General features: G+C 29.5%; 2 protein-coding genes across 4 annotated transcripts; one reads left to right on the top strand and one right to left on the bottom strand.

Moving 5' to 3' along the window:
• The first annotated feature begins 374 nt into the window (after positions 1 to 374).
• LOC146896311 (protein PIN-LIKES 3-like) lies at positions 375 to 11,108 on the top strand. Of its 3 annotated transcripts, none has more exons than XM_085732299.1 (11): positions 375 to 518; positions 6,461 to 6,645; positions 8,006 to 8,085; positions 8,178 to 8,302; positions 8,406 to 8,527; positions 9,149 to 9,358; positions 9,445 to 9,537; positions 9,778 to 9,878; positions 10,096 to 10,148; positions 10,239 to 10,424; positions 10,802 to 11,108. In XM_085732299.1, the coding sequence occupies exons 2-11, from the start codon at positions 6,508 to 6,510 to the stop codon at positions 10,924 to 10,926; spliced, it is 1,233 nt and encodes a 410-aa protein (XP_085588425.1). In that variant the 5' UTR covers positions 375 to 518; positions 6,461 to 6,507; the 3' UTR covers positions 10,927 to 11,108. The 3 variants fall into 3 exon arrangements, with proteins under 3 accessions (XP_085588425.1, XP_085588424.1, XP_085588426.1); XM_085732298.1 differs by lacking the exon at positions 375 to 518 and adding an exon at positions 6,090 to 6,213; XM_085732300.1 differs by lacking the exon at positions 375 to 518 and adding an exon at positions 6,289 to 6,309.
• Positions 11,109 to 12,171: 1,063 nt separating this feature from the next.
• Positions 12,172 to 18,414, bottom strand: LOC146896310 (protein PIN-LIKES 3-like). The gene is made up of 10 exons (XM_085732297.1): positions 17,924 to 18,414; positions 17,582 to 17,661; positions 16,534 to 16,658; positions 14,527 to 14,648; positions 14,166 to 14,396; positions 13,846 to 13,938; positions 13,491 to 13,591; positions 13,080 to 13,132; positions 12,789 to 12,974; positions 12,172 to 12,424 (listed from the first exon to the last, which is right to left on the bottom strand). The coding sequence occupies exons 1-10, from the start codon at positions 18,056 to 18,058 to the stop codon at positions 12,300 to 12,302; spliced, it is 1,251 nt and encodes a 416-aa protein (XP_085588423.1). The 5' UTR covers positions 18,059 to 18,414; the 3' UTR covers positions 12,172 to 12,299.
• Between the last annotated feature and the right edge of the window lie 1,066 nt (positions 18,415 to 19,480).

Genomic DNA, 19,480 nt, shown 5'->3' with positions numbered 1-19,480 from the left:
AGTTATAACTTGCTAAAACACACCTTCTAAAAAATAAGTGGGTGTATCCTAGCAAATGCCTATAGGAGTTGCTAACATACACCCACTTATTTTTTAGAAGGTGTGCTTTAGCAACATTCACCTTAAGGTGCATTTAACAACTTTTTAGTTATATCTTTGCTAAAACACACCTTAATAAAACCTAGTGGATGTATCCTAGCAAACCCCTATATATATATATATATATATGTATGTATATATATATATATATATGTATGTATGTATATATATATATATATATATATATATATATATATATATATATATATATTACAAATTACAAACATACACTCAATCTGTGTTGAATAAATACACGACACTCGAATTGATTCTATAAATTATGAAGTTGGTGTTAGCTTCATTAGATAAAAAGAAAAAGAGAGGAATTGAGGGGGCTGAATTCAGGGGAATTTATTGAAAGAGGCAAAGAAAGAAAGAAGCAAAGAAAAAGCAAAGGAGGTGGGAAGCTCAAATCAGAGGTATATGATTTTCTGTGCTTCGAAATCTAACTTATCTTATGTGGATATAAGATGTGATACCTGCTGATAATATATGGTTCTTTATATATATATATATATATATATATATATATATATATATATATATATATATATATATATATAAACAAACATTTGTTTGATACTTCAAGTATAATAATTCTTGAAATTATTTTTTTTCTATTGAAAATTATTTAACGGCGCAACTTTTTGTCAAGTTGCCTCCACTCATGTATAATTTTCTGTATAAATATAAATTCATTTTTTATGCATTTAAAATTGGTGAATATATTTTATAATATAGAAATGAAGGACTGAAATTATGAATTAGAAAAAATAGTAGGATCAAAATGCAATTAAGTTATATATAGAGAGAGAGGGAGGAGGAGAGGAGAAAGAGAGAGAGAAAGAGATTTTACACAAATAAAAAACAATTTGATATGTATCAAGACCCATCAAGATTAAGGTCGTCTCATATGTTTTAATTAAACGTCGTCAGCTATATAGTGGACATGAGAATTTTTATGTGTTTATACACCTTTAGATTAAAATGAATGGTTGAAATTAAAACACCCAATTAAAATGCTAATAACATGAATAATATTCCTTCTACATTCTATTTTTTGTTGACAGAACAAAAATGAGTTTAATCATGAAGTCTCCATACACCAAAAACTAGTTAGACTTCTAAGCATGTTAGACCGACCTTATTGGTAAATGGTAATCTAAGAGTGTCCTCTTTAAAAACGTAGTTTGACTCATTTGTGTTTTTTTTTTCTCATGTAACAAAAGAAGCCTTTGAAAGTAATTCACATTTCTATTTTTCTATTTTTCTTTCCATGCATCAAAAGAAGCATTGGAACAAATTAATGTTACCTCAAACTACTTAATGAAATCTACACATCAAAATCACCTAAAAATTAAAAGTGTATTAATCATTTTTTTTGCATAACTCATCTATCTTTTTCAAAAACCCGCACACTGACTCACCACATGTGCATCATATCACATGAAAACATCTAAGCCTCACTAATCACAATCAAATTTTCTGTTTTTTGTTTTTTTAAATTCACTTTACATTCATATATCGAATCATATTCAAATTTTTACATAACTCATCTATCTTTTTCAAAAACCCGCACACTGACTCACCACATATGCATCATATCACATGAAAACATCTAAGCCTCACTAATCACAGTCAAATTTTCTGTTTTTTGTTTTTTTAAATTCACTTTACATTCATATATCGAATCATATTCAAATTTTTACATAACTCATCTATCTTTTTCAAAAACCCGCACACTGACTCACCACATATGCATCATATCGCATGAAAACATCTAAGCCTCACTAATCACAGTCAAATTTTCTGTTTTTTGTTTTTTTAAATTCACTTTACATTCATATATTGAATCATATTCAAATAGGTGACAATTATTTTAAGATATTGTATAAAATTGACCTTTTGCAATATAGTACTACTAAATGCGTACCTATGGGCTATGGCCCCTAGCTTTACCACTTATGTAATTTGGTTTTCAACATTAGTGCTTAATTACTAGATTATTTTATATTTTTCAAAGGAAGAAACCACATAATATACCAGCTCATCCTGCACTAAAACTCAGCACATGCCATTAACAGTTGTTTTGTTTAAACTTAAAAGAATTTTGATTATCTTTATTGAAAATTTTCTCAAGTTAAAGTGTTGTATTTTAATAGTGACAATTAAGTTAGTCAATTATGTTGACAATTTATACTATGTTAGTTTAATTTAACTTTAGCCTAGTTCTAATAATGAGCCAAATGGATTGGCCCTAGTATATATGTGTTGATCTCTAAATTAAACCTTTCCTTTAATGGCAAAGACATTCATTTATTTCATTAACTATGATTGAAATATGGTTAAAATTGATAAAGTCGACTAAGAGGAGTGTTATAATCACTCTTTTTCAACATTATCTTAACTAGGTAGGTTCTATCATTTTATGTGAAACACATTTTTAAAGTATAAGCTCCACATTCTTTAGGTGTTTGGTTTTGAACCGAGTTTTTCGAGGTTGAAAAAAAAACTCTCCAGATTAACTTGATTACATAAACTTAAAAAACAATGTTGCTTCCATTTCTCAGTGAACTAATTGTTATAAGTTATAACCATGCACAATGCATACATAGTTATGAGAACTTGTTAATTTTGAGCTGTACCATAATTAATCAATCAATGTTGTAGCAAATTTAGGTACACCCTCCGGTCACTAATATAAGCAAAAGTTTGATTTTTAGATTCATTCATTAAATGACGTATGTAACCTATAATAAGGACTACATACGTCATTTAATGAATGAATCTAAAAATCAAACTTTTGCTTAGTGACCGGAGGGTGTATGTAATAAGAGATTTGACAAAAATAGAATGAGTTGAGTGGCGATGTTAGTAGAAAGAAAAAAGGAGAAAGAATTAGAATGGTGACGTAACTTTGTGTGTGGTGGTAAAAGTCAGAGAACATAATATGGAAGAGAAAGTGGAGCACCACCTATAGATAGGGACATAGTGTACAACCAAACATTTACTTTTTATAGCATAAATAAATATTTTCAATTGTAGCGTGCACTGTGCATTATGCCATTTCTATTCGAATTCTGGAATTCCATTCATTCATGATTAAATACGTGTTTCACATTCCCACTTTTATATGCGTTCCAATTATATCATCTTGTCTTTTTTTTTTTTTGGTTACTATCATCTTGTCTTGTTACAAAAAGGAGAAAGAAAACGTGAAAAAATTTTACCACCATTATTCTATGGGAAGTTAAGAAGCCTACAAAAGAAATTTTATCTTGGGATTGATTCCATTCAACATATTGATTTTCTTTACATAAAATTTAGGGTCTTGTTAACGAGTGCCCCCGGGACACTCTTTAAGCATCCTAAAATTAGTAATTATTCTTTTGAAAAGTCAACTATTACAATTTCCAATGCATTCAATACACAACTTTTCATTAAAAACTTGCTATTTAAAGTGTCTAAAGAGTGCACCGGAGGCACTCGTTAACATTTCCCAAAAATTTATCATGTTAGCAAGACCCTTATTCTTTATTCATTCAAAATTTGGAAATAACTTTTCAATTTCTCCTTTTACATTTATGCTTAGTAAATATTCCATCAGATAGCTGAAATCGTATAAACATATTACCATAACATACAATAATTTTATCAATATTTCAAAATAATTCATGAAATCATAAAATATTAAGCAGGTTTGTTTCTCACTAATTCTACTAAGTTAGTTTTAAATATATCTCCAACAATATTACTAACTTAATGTTTTTTTCCCAACAATCTAAAATGATATATACCACATAAAAGTTTTTGCTAACACAAGATATGCCAAAGGAACTCGAAAGTTTTGCAACCAATCGCAAACAGAGAAAAAACGAAAGAAAAAACATTATGTTGTGATAAAGGGTGTAAAAACCAATTATGAAAATCAAAATCTAAACAAGATTTTTTTATTTATTTCAACCACAAGAAAGACAATAGTCTGAATCTATCTAACAGTTGAGCAATTTATTCCTCATTATTTTTAAAACACTAGTTGTTCCTTTCTTTCCAAATTATCCATACACAAGCATACAAGCATGTTATTATAGTCTCTAAATACCAAACAAAAAACAAAATGATCACCATTATACTTATTTAAAGATGGGTCATGTTAACTTGTGCCCTTAGGGCACAAGTTGAAGAGATTAAAAAGGAAATTAAAAATAAATTTTATATTAAAAGTATAACTTTTGCAACTTTTAAGATATTTTTTTTTGAATGGCTAAATTTATTAGGCACCCAACCTCAAAAGAAAAGAGGAAGGGGCGAAGCAGAAAACAATACAAGGCAGCAGCGGCTGCCAAAGCAAAACCGCAAGGCAGCTGGACACAACACCAGAAAAAACAGCAGCCAGATAACAGACAACAGCACAAAAACCAGCAACAAATTAAACCAACTGTAGGCTAAAACACACTGCCGTGCAGTTGGGCTATTTGTACACCGCACCACAATCAGTGGCGGATCTTCTTGGGAGCCCATGGTAGTCATGGCTCCCCCCAGATCTAATATAAATACCATATTACACAGATACTATCAGAAGTTGTGCCTGTGTCGCAGCGGAAATTGAAGTTGTTTTGCGTTATTTGGTCGTGAGTTCGACCCCTTCCATCTCTTTTTTCTTCATATTTTTATTTTAATTTCACAAAAAATGGCCATGCAGGACTCGAACCGTTGATCAAAAGGTGGTATCCAAGCACTATGAACCAACACACCACATATCATCTTGTTTATATTATGTGAAAAAACTTATATATATATATGTAACAAATATTTGGCTCCCCCCAAATATTTTGTCAAGATCCGCCACTGACCACAATCCGGGCAGCTGCACCAAAAACACCAAAAAACCTACCTAGATAAACAATCCATAGGGTTCCAACACCATTCGAAGAACATAAAGGCACCAATATCCAATCTATTGAGACACCAACACCAAGATAATGTCTTGACCGCATCAAAGATCTCCCCCACTTCCTTTTTGGCCCCTTTGAAAATCCTATCATTCCTCTCAAGCCAAATAGACCAAATGGTAGCATGCCAAATCAACAACAAACCTCGCCTCAATTTTTTAGAACTAACCTCATTAAACCAACAATCAAGGTGAGTAGTCAAAGACGGAGGAGTAATAAATGCACAAGCTCCAAGAAATTTTTTCTACATTTGTCTTCTTAACTTATGCCCCAAGGACACAAGTTAACATTTCCCTAAATTTTATAAACAGTGGGTTAAACATTATCATTGTATCAATTTGGTTACTCGTTAATATTCTAAAATACTCCATCCCTTTTAAAATGAGTGTCGCTTTAGCCAATTGCACACAGATTAAGGAATAGAATAATGTTGTTCAAAGATATGATATTTTTACTAAAATAGCTTTGCTAGTTATTGGTGCATTTGTCATCATTATAAATTAAAGTACAAAATGATACTTTGGAAGTTGTGTGGATAATAATAATTAAGGGTACTATTGAAAAAAAGTACTCCCTCCGTTTCAAAATGAGTGTCGTTTTAGGTGTTTACACACATATTAAGAAATGCAATGATTAAAAGAAAGAGAATAGTTATTTTACCAAATTATCCTTATTAACTATTGGTTATTTTTAAAAGTAATACTTTGGAAGTAGTGTGCAGAGTATTAATTAGAGGGTACAATTGAAAAGAAAAAGTTATTATTGCATTGGAAACTGAAAGTGACATTCATTTTGAAACAAATTTTTTTGGCTAAAGCGACACTCATTTTGAAACGGAGGGAGTAATTAATAGTACATTGAAAAGTGAGAATGACATTCATTTTAAAACAAATTATTTTTGCTAAAGCGACACTTATTTTAAAACGGAGAGGGTAATCTTTAAAGGGTATTGTTAACTTGTGCCTTTAACTCATTAATAAAGTGACAACATATGAATGTAAAACTTTTATAGGTGCATATAAAATAAACTCTTCTACTGGTAGCCAATTTGATTTCGTCATGTACTTTTCATATAGTGCGCTATATATGCATATATAAACTAAGCATTTAGCACTTAATTACCCATCAACAATTAGTCCCTTTGAAAACAGAGCATCATCAGGTAATTAACATTTTTTATCAACATTTCTTCATTTTTCATTCTAGCTAGTTGAATTAAGTTGTTTTTTCTTTGGTTCTTTCATATATCGAAGGATATGTAAGTTACTCTCTCTGGAACGAAATATAAGTAAACAATATATTTGATCTAAAAGAATGACTAATTTTTAGAAGATTAAAATAAATAAATTATAATTTTCATTAAACATTTATTTGATGTTTATTTAATTGAAATTTATTTCATGTAACAGGATTGTATTTTTTGTGATACACAAGAAAGAAGATATAGAAAAACAAAATGGAATTCTTGAAGCTTTTTATTGTAGCATTGATGCCAGTTCTTAAGGTACTATTGATCACTGTTCTTGGAACATTCCTTGCACTTGATCGTTTTGATATACTCAGTAGAGAGACTGCAAGGAAAAACTTGAATACTGTAAGTTTCATTTCATCTCTTTCTTCCATTAATTTATACCACAAGTGCTGTTTTTTTTTTTTTGTTCTAAAGTTTTTACTTTATTCATGTTAATTTTTCATTGGAGTGCTATAGAGCTTTTCAATGGAGATTATGATATTTTGCAAAAGGGACATTAGATATAATTGATAGTTAAGGAATAAAGTAAATGAATGAGACTAAGTGTGTGTTTGTTCACACGTTAAATTGAATGCTGACGTGCGTTTCAGTGAAGCTAGGATATAAAGCTTCTTGAAATTGCACCAAAATTGACTATTAAAACGTATAACCAAACAAGCTATAAGAAAATTGAAGGAGACTACATGATACATATCGATCACTCACATCACAAAAGAAATGAGTTTTTTTTTTTTTTTTTAAAGCAACTTTTACCTTAAAGTTCTTAAAAGCCACCAAAATCTACTTTTTATATATATTTTTTTCTTCTAATTCTGACCCTCTTTGGATTTGCCAACCAGGCATTTACCCATTATAAGGATCTAAATAATGATTCAATCTCAAGTTATCGTGATTTCATATTTAACATGTTGGTTTTATAGCATGAGATGACATCTAACCTTGTTGCATGTGATACAAGTGGAAGTTACATTTATTTAAAATGACAAATAGTGTTAGTATTGTTGCATAACATACATTTTTTTTATATATGTTATATTTTTCTTGCTGTCCTTTATTTATAAATAAGGTTATTCTTTTTTGAGAGGCTATAAATAAGGTTGTTTTTTTTGAGAGGCTATAAATAAGAGTGATTGGGTGATGATGGAGGTGGGGGGGTGTATTTCTGTTTCCATAAACAACATAAACGCCTTAGAGAGAAGCCCATTACATCTATCCAATGGACACCGAACCACATTTTGGATAAAATAAAGTTGAAAATTGCTTTTCCCACTTCACACAAAACTAAGAAACACCACGAAATAATAAATTTAACCTCAAATTTTATCGGTAATTAACCACCATCGGTTAAAATTCAGCGGCAGTTAACTGCCGTTGAGGTTGAACTTGTTAGTTCATGGTGTTTCGTAGCTTTGTTTAAAGTGGGAAAAACAATTTTCAATAAAGTTAAAGATTTCAAAATAGTTCTTAAAAAAGAGTTTAGAGAAAAGAGGGATGATATGAATAAACTATTTTTGACGCTCACTTTGATATCAATTTTTTTATTCGGTGAAATTTACACGAATTTCATGTTTTGAAAATGATTTCACATAAAGTGGTAAAATGGTTCACATGAAAAGAATGTTAAAAAGAGTGTTTTTAGTGTTTCTGTAGAGAAAAATATAACGATACTACTTACATAACTTTTGTCTCTTTTTCCATGTAGATTGTATTTTTTGTCTTCGCTCCTGCTCTTGTTTGCGGCAGCCTAGCTGAAACAGTAACATCAAAGAGCATCATTACGTTGTAAGTTTATCTCTAATATTTATGCAACATTTTCTCTAAACAAATTCCATATAACTATTGGATTAAAAAGTTATGTCTCATGAATTATGTAGGTGGTTTATGCCATTGAATGTTCTTATCACATTTATAATTGGGGCAGCTCTTGGATGGTTGCTAGTTAAATTGATGAGAGTTCCTCATCATCTTCAAGGTCTTGTGTTGGGGTGTTGTGCTGCAGGTACAAAGAATCACTTACATTTTTAATGACTAAAAAACATTGTAAATCAAATAAGAATATAAAAAAGTTGATGTTAAAGATGAATTTGATTTGATGTCTACAGGAAATCTAGGAAATTTGCCCTTGATTATTGTCCCAGCTGTATGTAAACAAAGAGGCAACCCTTTTGGAGATGCGGATATTTGTCATAGAAATGGACTTGCTTATGCTTCTCTATCAATGGCGGTACGAAACTGAACTAATGCATATTTAAATTAATAACGGTGAAATTGTCAGAATCACAGTAATCATGGTATTACACCATATTTAATCAACTATAGTTAGTTGATAGGTTAACTAAAGTTATTAGCTTGGTCAAAGTTATTAGTTGGAGTTAGTTACTCCAACTAACCTCTATATATAGGAACACACATTCTACCATTTTTTTTATTATTCTTTTAACAATCTATTCATTCTACTATGAAATTCTATGAGTATCTCCCACATGAATACTTCCATGATTGCTTTCTTGTTGATCACTATGATCTATATCCATAAGATTTCATGATTACTAACACATAGAAAAACTACAATTTATAACTTCAACAAAATTACAATGTCACCAGCGAAACATACCCTTTATTACAATCGAAACATACACTTTAAACATTTAGAATTCAAGTATGAGATTCATTGTAGGGTAGGCCTTGGCATGAGATTCGAGTGAGAGTATACTTTAGCAATTAAATTGATGGTTTAATCAAAAAAGATATTATACCCACATCTTGGTCCATCTCTTAGTGGTATCGACATTTCTTAATAATGTTGAACTAATTTTTGTTGTTCTTTTCTTTTCTTCTTTTTCAGATAGGAACCATTTACATTTGGTCAATTGTGTACAACATTGTTCGCATATATTCAAGCAAGATTTCCAATGAAGTTAAAGTTGATGATTCCATGATTAGTTCAAATTCTGCATTAGAAAATGATCCAGAAAACATTTCAAAGGATAGATCACATAACAATCATGTGAAGCAATTTGAAATTGAATGTACAAATTCTAATGGACAAGTAAAGGTAGCTTTATATAATTAGATTATGAAAGCATTGTATTATTCGATAGAAGTTATTATGATCTTATATTTTTCAAGAATTTTACATAGGTATCAAAAAAGGAAAAGATTATGAAACAAGTAAAAGTATTAGCAGAAAGGATGAAATTAAAGGCACTATTTGCACCAGCTACAATTGGAGCGGTATGTCATATTTCTTCCTTATTTTTGTATAATTTTTCATTTAACCCATTCCTCATAGAGAAACTATAGCTTAGATCACACATGAACATAATTCGACAAATTTCAACTTGTGTTTAAATACTACGGTGTATTTACAAAATTAACAAACTAACTTAATTTTATACTTAACTTATGACAATTAAGTTGAAATATAATTAAACTTCAATTATTTGTTAACATTTTTTCTTTGTTTGTAAGCAGCTTGTTGGTTTAATAATTGGCGTAGTTCCTATATTTCGAAAACTGTTGATTGTAAACAATGCTCCTCTTGGTGTTTTCCAGGACTCTCTAGTCATGGTGGGGTAAGTATTCTAAAATTGGTCAATATATCCACTGCATCCATATTTTGTTATTATTAGGTTAGTATACTTTGACGTCGGTGTAAAAACGTTTTACAATGTCAATAAGTTACTACTCATATTATTAAAAAAGTTTTGTACAATAACTACTTTTAAAATAATTCATTTTATTGGTTTTGATTTACTAACAGTATATACAAAATTATACTTTGATTTGTAGGGATGCAGGCATTCCGGCAATGACCATATTGGTTGGAGCAAATCTTATAAAGGGTAACTAATTTTTTTTATTTTATTTTTGTCAAAATTTAGTAGTTTATTTGAAAATGAATGTGATAACAAAATTGAGATTTTTTTTTTCAGGTTTAAAAGGATTAGGAAAACAAGTTCCAATTGTTGTTGGCATAATTGTGGTTAGATTTATAATCTTGCCAGTAATAGGTATAGGAATTGTTAAAGGTGCCATTCATTTTGGCTTGATCCATCCTGATCCACTGTATCAGTTTCTTCTACTGCTTCAATTTGCTCTTCCACCTGCAGTAGCCCTAAGTAAGTTGTTTATGAAACTTAATAATAATATTTGTTTTTAGAAATAATTATGTCATATTCCTAAAATTAGTTTTTTAATTAGTGGTGATTTTTTTAATAGGGAACAAATAAAATAAAAATTATTATATGTGAATTGTGATTGAGGCCAATTTTACTAACTAAATCATAAACTCAAACATTATAGTTTAATGATTTATCACTATATTGTTGAATGACTCCATTTTTCACTATAAGCTTTAAATTAGTTGTTATTAATAAAATAAATATCACTCTTTCTAAACTTGTTTGCATATTTAGTATTTTTTGCTCGATTTTCTGTCTCTAGAAGATTTGAACTTTTTTTGGTTGAAAATGCACTTACTTTATTAATGTTACAGGTACAATTACTCAATTATTTGGAGTTAGTGAGGGTGAGTGCTCAGTTATCATGTTGGCAACTTATTCTTGTGCTGCATTTTCACTTACTTTATGGAGCACATTCTTTATGTGGCTTGTACTTTAATTATTTTAAATTGCAATGCTTCAAGTATACTATTTCTAGATGTAAATCTATATATAGTATACCTAAATTAGGAGTGATTTTAGGCAAACATTTTTTTTAACTATATTATTAGTGGGAAGTATTTGCTTAGACAAACAATTTTAATAAATAAAAAGCGTGAAAAGCGTATATTTATATAACAACTACATTTATCTATCACAGAAAGTTGAGTATTTTCTGTTAAGCAAAATTATCCCTTTATTTTTTTTTTTTTTAGAATTTTATATTTTTCTAAATGACTTTTGTTTTACTTTTTGGATATTAATATGCAACAAATCGATGCACAAAATCATAGGTTTTTGTTGAGCTTGTTCAGTACCAAGCTTACTAGCATGATGAGGAGAGTGAGAGGAAGTGTTATCATTACGAGTGCCCAATGTTTATGTCATTTTTTTTAGTTGCGCTTTATTCATTACTATATTTTTTGATTTTTTTTGTTGAAATTTTAGTATACAAGTAGAATAGATTTAACCAAAACTGATGCACATGACCTTTGAAGAAATGTATAATTTTTTTGAAAAAAGAAAAAGAAATAGGTTTGGTTTGCATTAGAATTAAAGAAAGATTATAGTATGGAGGAAGCGATGTTGGTGGGGGAGATTAGCATCAATGCTGTTTTGTCCCTAAAAAGTCATATTGCTACTATTGGGCTACTATATGAAGAACTAAGATACGGTGAGATTGGACAAGGAATTTTGATGGTACACCCCCACCTTTAACGAGCATGCCATTATTTTCCTTTTTTGATGAGTGGATAGTTATTTAACTAGTAAAATTCCATCAAAATTTCACATTAAAGGATTAATTTACGAGTTTAAAGACTGTTATAAAAAGATTGTAATGTATGTTGGATTGATTTTACATATGTTAGGCATGAGGCTAACCAAATTTGGGTGTGATCATCGCAAAGTCTCATATTTAATTATCCATGATGTCAATTTTGATAGATTAGATTGACTTCCTAAAAAAAAAATCTCTAAAAGATATTTTCAAGTAGCCTCATATTTAGATACAAAGTTAAATAGTGTCGGATTGATGTTCTTGTTCCGGTATATTCATTTAATTAAAGGTTATTCTAACAACAATGCAACCAATAAAAGACAATATTTTTGTGACAACTTTTGGTATAATTTTTAAACTTTTTTTTTTTTAAGATGAGAGAGAACTATCCTAAATGATGATACAACTATCATTTCTCATAATTAATTATAGTCAACAGTACCTATATTATTGATCTTAAGATGAAAAATCCTTCATATTTCAAATTAACATTCCACACTTCTATGCTGAGCAATCATATTATACTTCATTGATAATTTCGCTAAAATTATAGTTTATAACACAAGCCACATGAATACGGTGCACCAAAGGGTAAGTAAAAGTGGAGCAGAGGAATAAGTTGCAAACATGATAAGCGAGCATTCACTTTGACCAACTCCAAGCAATTGAGTCATTGTACCTAATACATTCATAATTAAAGTTAGTAACTATCCAAATTCAATGTCAAAATAACAATTTAGGATGTAATAAAAATATAGAACGATAACATCGATTAACATGCGTTTGATTGACAAAAATTGATTTTGAATGATTTGGTTTTATAAAATTGGTTATGGATGAAAGTAATTTAAACCTACATTGATTTATGTTTGTATACATTCATAAAAAGTGATTTTATAAATTTGTGTTAGAAAAGTTTGGTTTAAAATTATAGCTTTTTAGTACTATATATACATACTACATAGTAATAATTTGATAAATACATGAGGAAACAAGTAATAATAATAATAATAATTGTAAAGTATGATAAATAAACAACTTACTAATGGATACTGCAGGAGGAACAACATAGTGAAGTAGTAAGACAAATTGATATAATGGATCAGAGTTTATCAAGCTGAAATGAGCTGCACCTTTCACAATGCATATACCTATTGCTGGTAATGCAATATACATAACCACAATAATGCCAACAACTAGTGGAACCTTCTTTCCCAATCCCTTCAAACCTGAAAATTATTCCCTCACATTCATTTTCAAATGTAATTAACAACTCAATTGAACTTAAACACAAAGTTGAAAATTTCATTTCATTGTGATAATTGATTCATTACCCTTAAGAAGATTTGCTCCAACCAATAATATCATTGATGGAATGCATGCTTCCCTGAAAATAAAAAAAATTGCTAAAGGAAATAGTATATAATTTATTAGAATAACTATATATTTTAATATAAGGACCTAATTTAGAAGCATTATCATAACTTCATGAATTTGTTTAGATGCTTTTTTTACGCTCTTTCAAAAATATTGGTGACAATTATCCCATCATTTTAGTAGAGAATAGTAGGAGCAAAAATATTGGTGTCCCTCTGAGCATAACTCGGTTAGTAGAGACATTGTATTATATATACAGTGGTTAGGGTTCGACCCTAGATTTTTCATTTATTCACCTTAAAAAGGTGAAATTCTACAATATACTTGAAAGAAAGAAAAAAACCAAATAGGTGGTAGAGGATACTCACCCCAACATAGCTATAGAGGTTTGAACGACATGGAGAGGAGCACTTTGACCAACTAGTAGTTTTTGAAATTGAGGAACTATACCAATTATTACTCCAAAAATCTGCATGAATATATTCTTAAATCAAGATCACAATGTCTCTATTAAGCTTTAGTGTATAACAATCAAATTGTTGAAGTTTGTTTAAAGTAGACATTAACATTAACTCAAGCATATCAAACGAACAATTAGTACTAGGAGTTAGTTTGAATAAACTTCTCTCTAAACACTTAAGAAAAATTTGTATACCATTTCCTTATTACTTGATTAAAAATAATCATAAAACTAATGAGAAAATAATAGAATTGTGGACATACCGATCCCCATAATGCAGGTGCAAATAGTTCCTTCAATTTGATTTTGTCACCTAATATTTTCAGATGTTTCATAATGTTTGGCTTTTCTGGTACCTGTGAAACACTTGAAAGTATAAAAATTTCTTTCTTTTAAATAATTAAATTAAATCCTTAGTGCATGATGACATGCCATTTTGAATTCAATTCACATTATCCTTTCTACAAATACAATACAAGAACCTTTACATAAAGTAAATTATATACTAGGAGCCATTAGACAAAAAAAAAAGTTGATCAAAAAGAAAAAAAAAAGTAAATTATATATTAGAAAATACACCAACCTCTTCTTGATCATCAATCACTTTACATTCTACTTGAAGTTGATCAATATGACCATTAGACAATGATTCTTCCTTAATTGGAGTCAATGCTCTTATGGAACATTTAGAAAGATTTTTTGGATTATTAATTTCTTCAAATTTTGTGGATTCATCAAATTTGACAACCTTTGTCTTAGGTGTATATATGCGGAGAATGTTGTACACAATAGACCAAGCATAAATGTGTCCTACCTGCAAAACAAGAACCACGTTTAAAGTAAAAGTTTTAAATAGTTTATAAATCTCAATTAATTCCACTATATATGTGATGCACATATTATATATACATAAATTTTTCAAATGATTGGAGTTAGTGTCATACTGCCATTGTTAGAGAAGTAAATGCTAGTCCTTTATGGTAGCAAGAATCTACGTCTCCAAAAGGACGACTTCTTCCTTTACAGATAGCTGGAACTATGATAAGAGGCAAAGAGCCCAGATTTCCTACATACATCAATTACCACACAATTAGAACACGTGATATAATATTTTTTTGGTGGTGGTCGTGATTTGAATCCCGGACCTTGTATATATTATGCATTGTCCCTATCAACTGAGTTAAGCTAACAAGGACAGAACACATGATATAATCTAAATAACTTTAAAGCATACGGAAATTCTTGATCATTGTCTAATGACAATAGCATAGAAAAGATTTTTTTTTTATTTTTTTACAATACATAGATATTTCTCTCAAACTCCTCACGACCACCGGTAAACCCACACTCTCCAAGAAATAACTATAGTCTTGATCTCCTTCTTCCTTTATAAGACTAAGCATTGAGATTTTTTTCAACACGTATCATTTCAAGCATCACTAACAATTTTCATCTTGATTGAAAATGATACATATATGCTTTTATCATCAACACAGATAATCATAGTTCAACCAAAACTAGCATACTTCACCATACAAATTAGATTTCACGTAAAGTCAAACCACTTTAAGAAATTTCACATTGTCTTCACCGACAACCATAATTCAAAAGAACTATCATACTCCATCATAAAGAATACACTTCACTTTAAGTTAAAGCACTCTAAGAATTTCCATTTGTTGAAAATCAGACTGAAAATTTATGGTGCAACTTCTTGATGGCCGAAAGTTTTTCAACCATTGACATAATCTCGCAACACACCTTGCATCAATGTAAATCAGTGCCCATATACTAATCAATAACTTGTGCAATTTTGATTGTATCAACGAATCTTTGACTTTAATACTCAACAAGACAAAAGTTGATTCTTCCATCAAATGTCTATAACCTAAACTTCACATCTAAACATGAGATTGCAACTAAATTCATACCGTAAATTCTGCACAATAGAGGTTGTCAGGAAAGAGAGGCGGAGTCACAATGGACACACTAAAGTATCAAATATTTCCCAACCAAAACCTTTACAAGTTAGCACTCACCACCCTTATTTTATGATGTGAAATATCAGACAATGATATAACCATATAGAGCATAATAAGAATTCTTATCCCTAGATGAAACCAAAACTCTAGTAACAATCGTTGAAGAGTGTTAGAACTCGGAAGCAAAAACGGGTCAATGTTTTAGGACCACAAGAGAGGGAGACACCGTGTGTCAACCCAAAATCTTAATTAAGATATTGAAAATATGAATCACGTTTTTTATATATCTAACATTTAATCGATTTATAGTTGATGTGAGATTAACACTCACAATTAATTATTAGGACATGGAGTCTTCTCAAGGATTGTCCACCTAAAAATATTTTGTGCGACATATCAAGGGAATTTGAATCCTCAATTGAATTCGAAATTTGGGGTTTTCAAAACAACGTCATTGTGTAGGACTAGGTTATTTAATTTTTGTTTAAATTATCTCAAAGTTGATTGATTTTTAGAGATATTAAGTAAACTAGAAATTTACTTGTATTTGTTTACAAACTACAATTAAAAAAAATAGAAATGATTTTAACAGTCTCTTCCATATATCACATTCGCTTAATCAGATTATTCCTCATACACTACTAAATTAGAGTAGCTTTTCATTATTTTATACGTTTAAGATTATTATTATTATTATTATTATTATTATTATTATTATTATTATTATTATTATTATTATTATTTTTGAAGGGGTTTAAGATATTTATATTTTGAATATTTTTAAAAGTGTTTATGTCTAAAAAAAGTGATTATGTTTCTTAAAAAATGATTTTAAATATAAAATAATACTTTTTTTTAGGGAAAATATAAATAATATAATTAAGCTAGACTTTGATTGGTATATCAAATCTATAAGATATGATTAGATCATTAAAGAAAAAATATATATAAATGTTCAGATAAACCTGCCTGCAGCACAACACCCCATCACAAGGCCATGAAGATGACGAGGAACTCTAGTTATTTTAGTAAGAATCCATGCAAGAGTTGTCCCAATAATATATCTCAGAAGAATATTTAACGGCATAAACCACCTATAAAATTAATTCATCAAAGCACCCCTCAAAAAATAAATCATCACAATAATTAAGCATCTCTTCTAAATTCCAAAATCAATTAAACCGAGAAATAAATTTTAAAATGGGGCCTTTTAAAACAACTGAAATAAGAGATTATAAGGACATGTCCTGTTAACACTCGTAAGACCCATAATTTACAGATTGGCATCTCATTTGGAATTGGAAAAAACCACACTGAATTCAAACATTTGTTTGGTTAATGGCTCATTAGAGAAACTTGACCCATCATAAGCGCCATAAATGGATTAGATTAGTTTCTTCTAATTGTTTGCCTCAATGTTATTATTATTCTTGCATGGATTAGGGTTTTAATAACCTTATTGAGAACATTTTTTGGTTCGAAGAATTCGAGAGTTAGTGAAAAAGGATTGGTACGTCAATTTCAACCATACTTGGTGTGAGGAAAATTGCTGCGTAGATTAACTTGCGAACTTCAGTCTTAGCTTAAACATTATGGATTTTCTCATCGTTCACAATATTCCTTTGGATGCGTTGAAGATTCTCTTAGTTGATAATACCTCTCGAGTCGTTTCTCCTAGGCTTGTTAGAATATTTTTAGGTTGTGATTGATTGTTTCTTCTTTGGCGGTCAGGCCCTCTCTTTTACCCAAACAAAAGGGTTGACAAGTTGTGATTGATTGTCGGTGCAAAAAAGTTTGCACCGACAATGTATAGTTTTTAATCTCTTAAAATTTAATGAGGAACTCTTTTAAGTCGATAAGAGACCTATCTATTTTTTGATATTAGACTATCCTTAAAAAAATCTATGGAAGCAAAAGCCGAAAGCAAAGGCTTTCCAAGCTGGTGGTTAAGTATAAAACAAAGTCTATGGAATGAATGAAATTACAGTTAATAACAAGAAAGTACAAATTAACTTACAGCATAATCAAGCTCTTCAAAGTTATGGTTTTTGCCAGACTGCTATAAAGAAGAGCTGGAGTGAAGACAAAATATACGATCTGTACAATAAAAATATGCATTCAGAAATATAAATAATTATTTTGTTGCCAAGTAATATTCTATTTTTCCCTCAAAAAAAAAGTAACATTCTATTTTCATCTACTCCTTAATTAAAAACAAAACAAGAGAGGATTGAAAGAAAGACAAAAAAAAAAAAAAATTGTTCATAATGAGAATGATTTAAATTTTAAACCTATATATGAGTCATGATAAAAAAAAATGGTGGTATAAAATCACAAACCAAAAAATTAATTAACTTACAATATTGAGGTGCTTCTTGGCATTCTTTGTGAGTATGCCAATGTTATCAAGTGCAAGTACAGCCCCAATAATAGCAATGAACAAAGTGTTCACAACTGGGGCTAATGCAACTAAGAAAAGCTTCAAGAAGTTCATATTGATATATCTTTTTGCACCACTCCAAATCAAGTTGTATATTATATATATGAAACAATTTCAGCTTTCAAATAAACACCAAATATAATGAAAGGGATTTTAATATTTCTCTTAGACAAGAAGGTAATCACTAATATGATTATTTTTGTTAACACAACCAATTGGATTATGGACAAAATGGCTGTAGAGTGTTGAAATTAGCCATTTTGAATTTATAAGGACTTTTCAAATATAAAATACATTTGAAAATTTAACAACCAACAGCAGCTAATTTTAATGTTTATTATAATTAAAAATGATAAAATAAATTATCACAATTTTTTTCATAACTTGAGCAAACACGCTTATTATTATTCTTTGTTATTATTTATATTTATATATTTATATTATAACTATTTGTCATTTAGAACCATCTACAGCCAATTTTGTGAAAATAAGAAAATAATATTGTCCTGGCTATACAATTACATGAACCCTACAATACTTCTAATTAATGAACAAAATAAATGAAAACATATGAATATATATACCCTAATTAGATAAATGATGTCAACCGAGTCAAGATAATTTCAACCCATCTTTTTCTATTTCAGTGAAGGGTTAGGCAGCAACATTCCTCACCCCCACATTTAAAAAAAAAACATTTCTAAAAAAATCACAAATGATTCTAGAAACTTCAGGACACATAACTTGTTTAAAGTACTTTCAGACGTTACAAAATTCATTTTTTTCTTCAAATAAATAAAGTTTATCCCGAATTGTTATGAGAGTTTTTTCCCTTCGAATGTACACTTTCAGACGGGATTTACCTCCGGACGGAATTTGTCTAAAAGTAAACTCACTCTCACTAAAATTTAGACTTAATACTCAATTTACTCACTCCTACACTATTTTGGCACACTTTATCATTGATTGCTTACTAATCTGATCCAAAATCCCTTCTTGCTGTTGTTTTTTGCATTTGTTTTTACTTTGACTAGTATTTTCCGAATGTGTACTTTTTTGTGCACATTTAAATTTCAAATGTTTGCATATGGAGAACCATTCTTTTTCATTCTACTATGTGGGATAACCCTTTTGATTGGAAGCAAAACATGGGAAAATTGATTGGTACAACCTATTGTTGAGTATCATGATTGTGTACAATTATGACAACTATTTATGTTTCAATATGAGATCAGTTTCATTTTTTGTTGAATATTTATTTCAGAAATTTATAGTGTTCGAGATGACCTATTGAAATGAGTTTGAAATGAAAAACCATTATTAGTTTTTATTTTTATTACAAGGTTAGATCATGGTGAAAATAGAAGAAAGATGACATTGGTATTGGGATGTGAAATAAAAAGAATACAAGAAATTGTTGGAATAAGATACATGATCCATAAAACGTGATTGTCAATTCAGATTATGAGATGTGCT

This window comes from Medicago sativa, chromosome 8, assembly GCF_051527215.1.
Source record: "Medicago sativa cultivar Bolivia chromosome 8, Bolivia_mono, whole genome shotgun sequence".
Classification (NCBI taxonomy): domain Eukaryota; kingdom Viridiplantae; phylum Streptophyta; class Magnoliopsida; order Fabales; family Fabaceae; genus Medicago; species Medicago sativa.
Note: the sequence above shows the minus strand (reverse complement) of the source record. Positions and strands in the feature narration are given on the sequence as shown.

Excerpts from the sequence above, each read along its gene's own strand:
- LOC146896311 (XM_085732299.1), top strand. The coding sequence starts at position 6,508 with ATGGAATTCTTGAAGCTTTTTATTGTAGCATTGATGCCAGTTCTTAAG. Across the intron at positions 6,646-8,005 it reads CAAGGAAAAACTTGAATACT|ATTGTATTTTTTGTCTTCGC; the intron begins GTAAGTTTCATT and ends TTTTCCATGTAG. Across the intron at positions 9,538-9,777 it reads CACCAGCTACAATTGGAGCG|CTTGTTGGTTTAATAATTGG; the intron begins GTATGTCATATT and ends GTTTGTAAGCAG.
- LOC146896310 (XM_085732297.1), bottom strand. The coding sequence starts at position 18,058 with ATGAACTTCTTGAAGCTTTTCTTAGTTGCATTAGCCCCAGTTGTGAAC. Across the intron at positions 14,649-16,533 it reads GATGGGGTGTTGTGCTGCAG|GAAATCTGGGCTCTTTGCCT; the intron begins GCAGGTTTATCT and ends TGATGTATGTAG. Across the intron at positions 13,939-14,165 it reads TGATTGATGATCAAGAAGAG|GTACCAGAAAAGCCAAACAT; the intron begins GTTGGTGTATTT and ends AGTGTTTCACAG.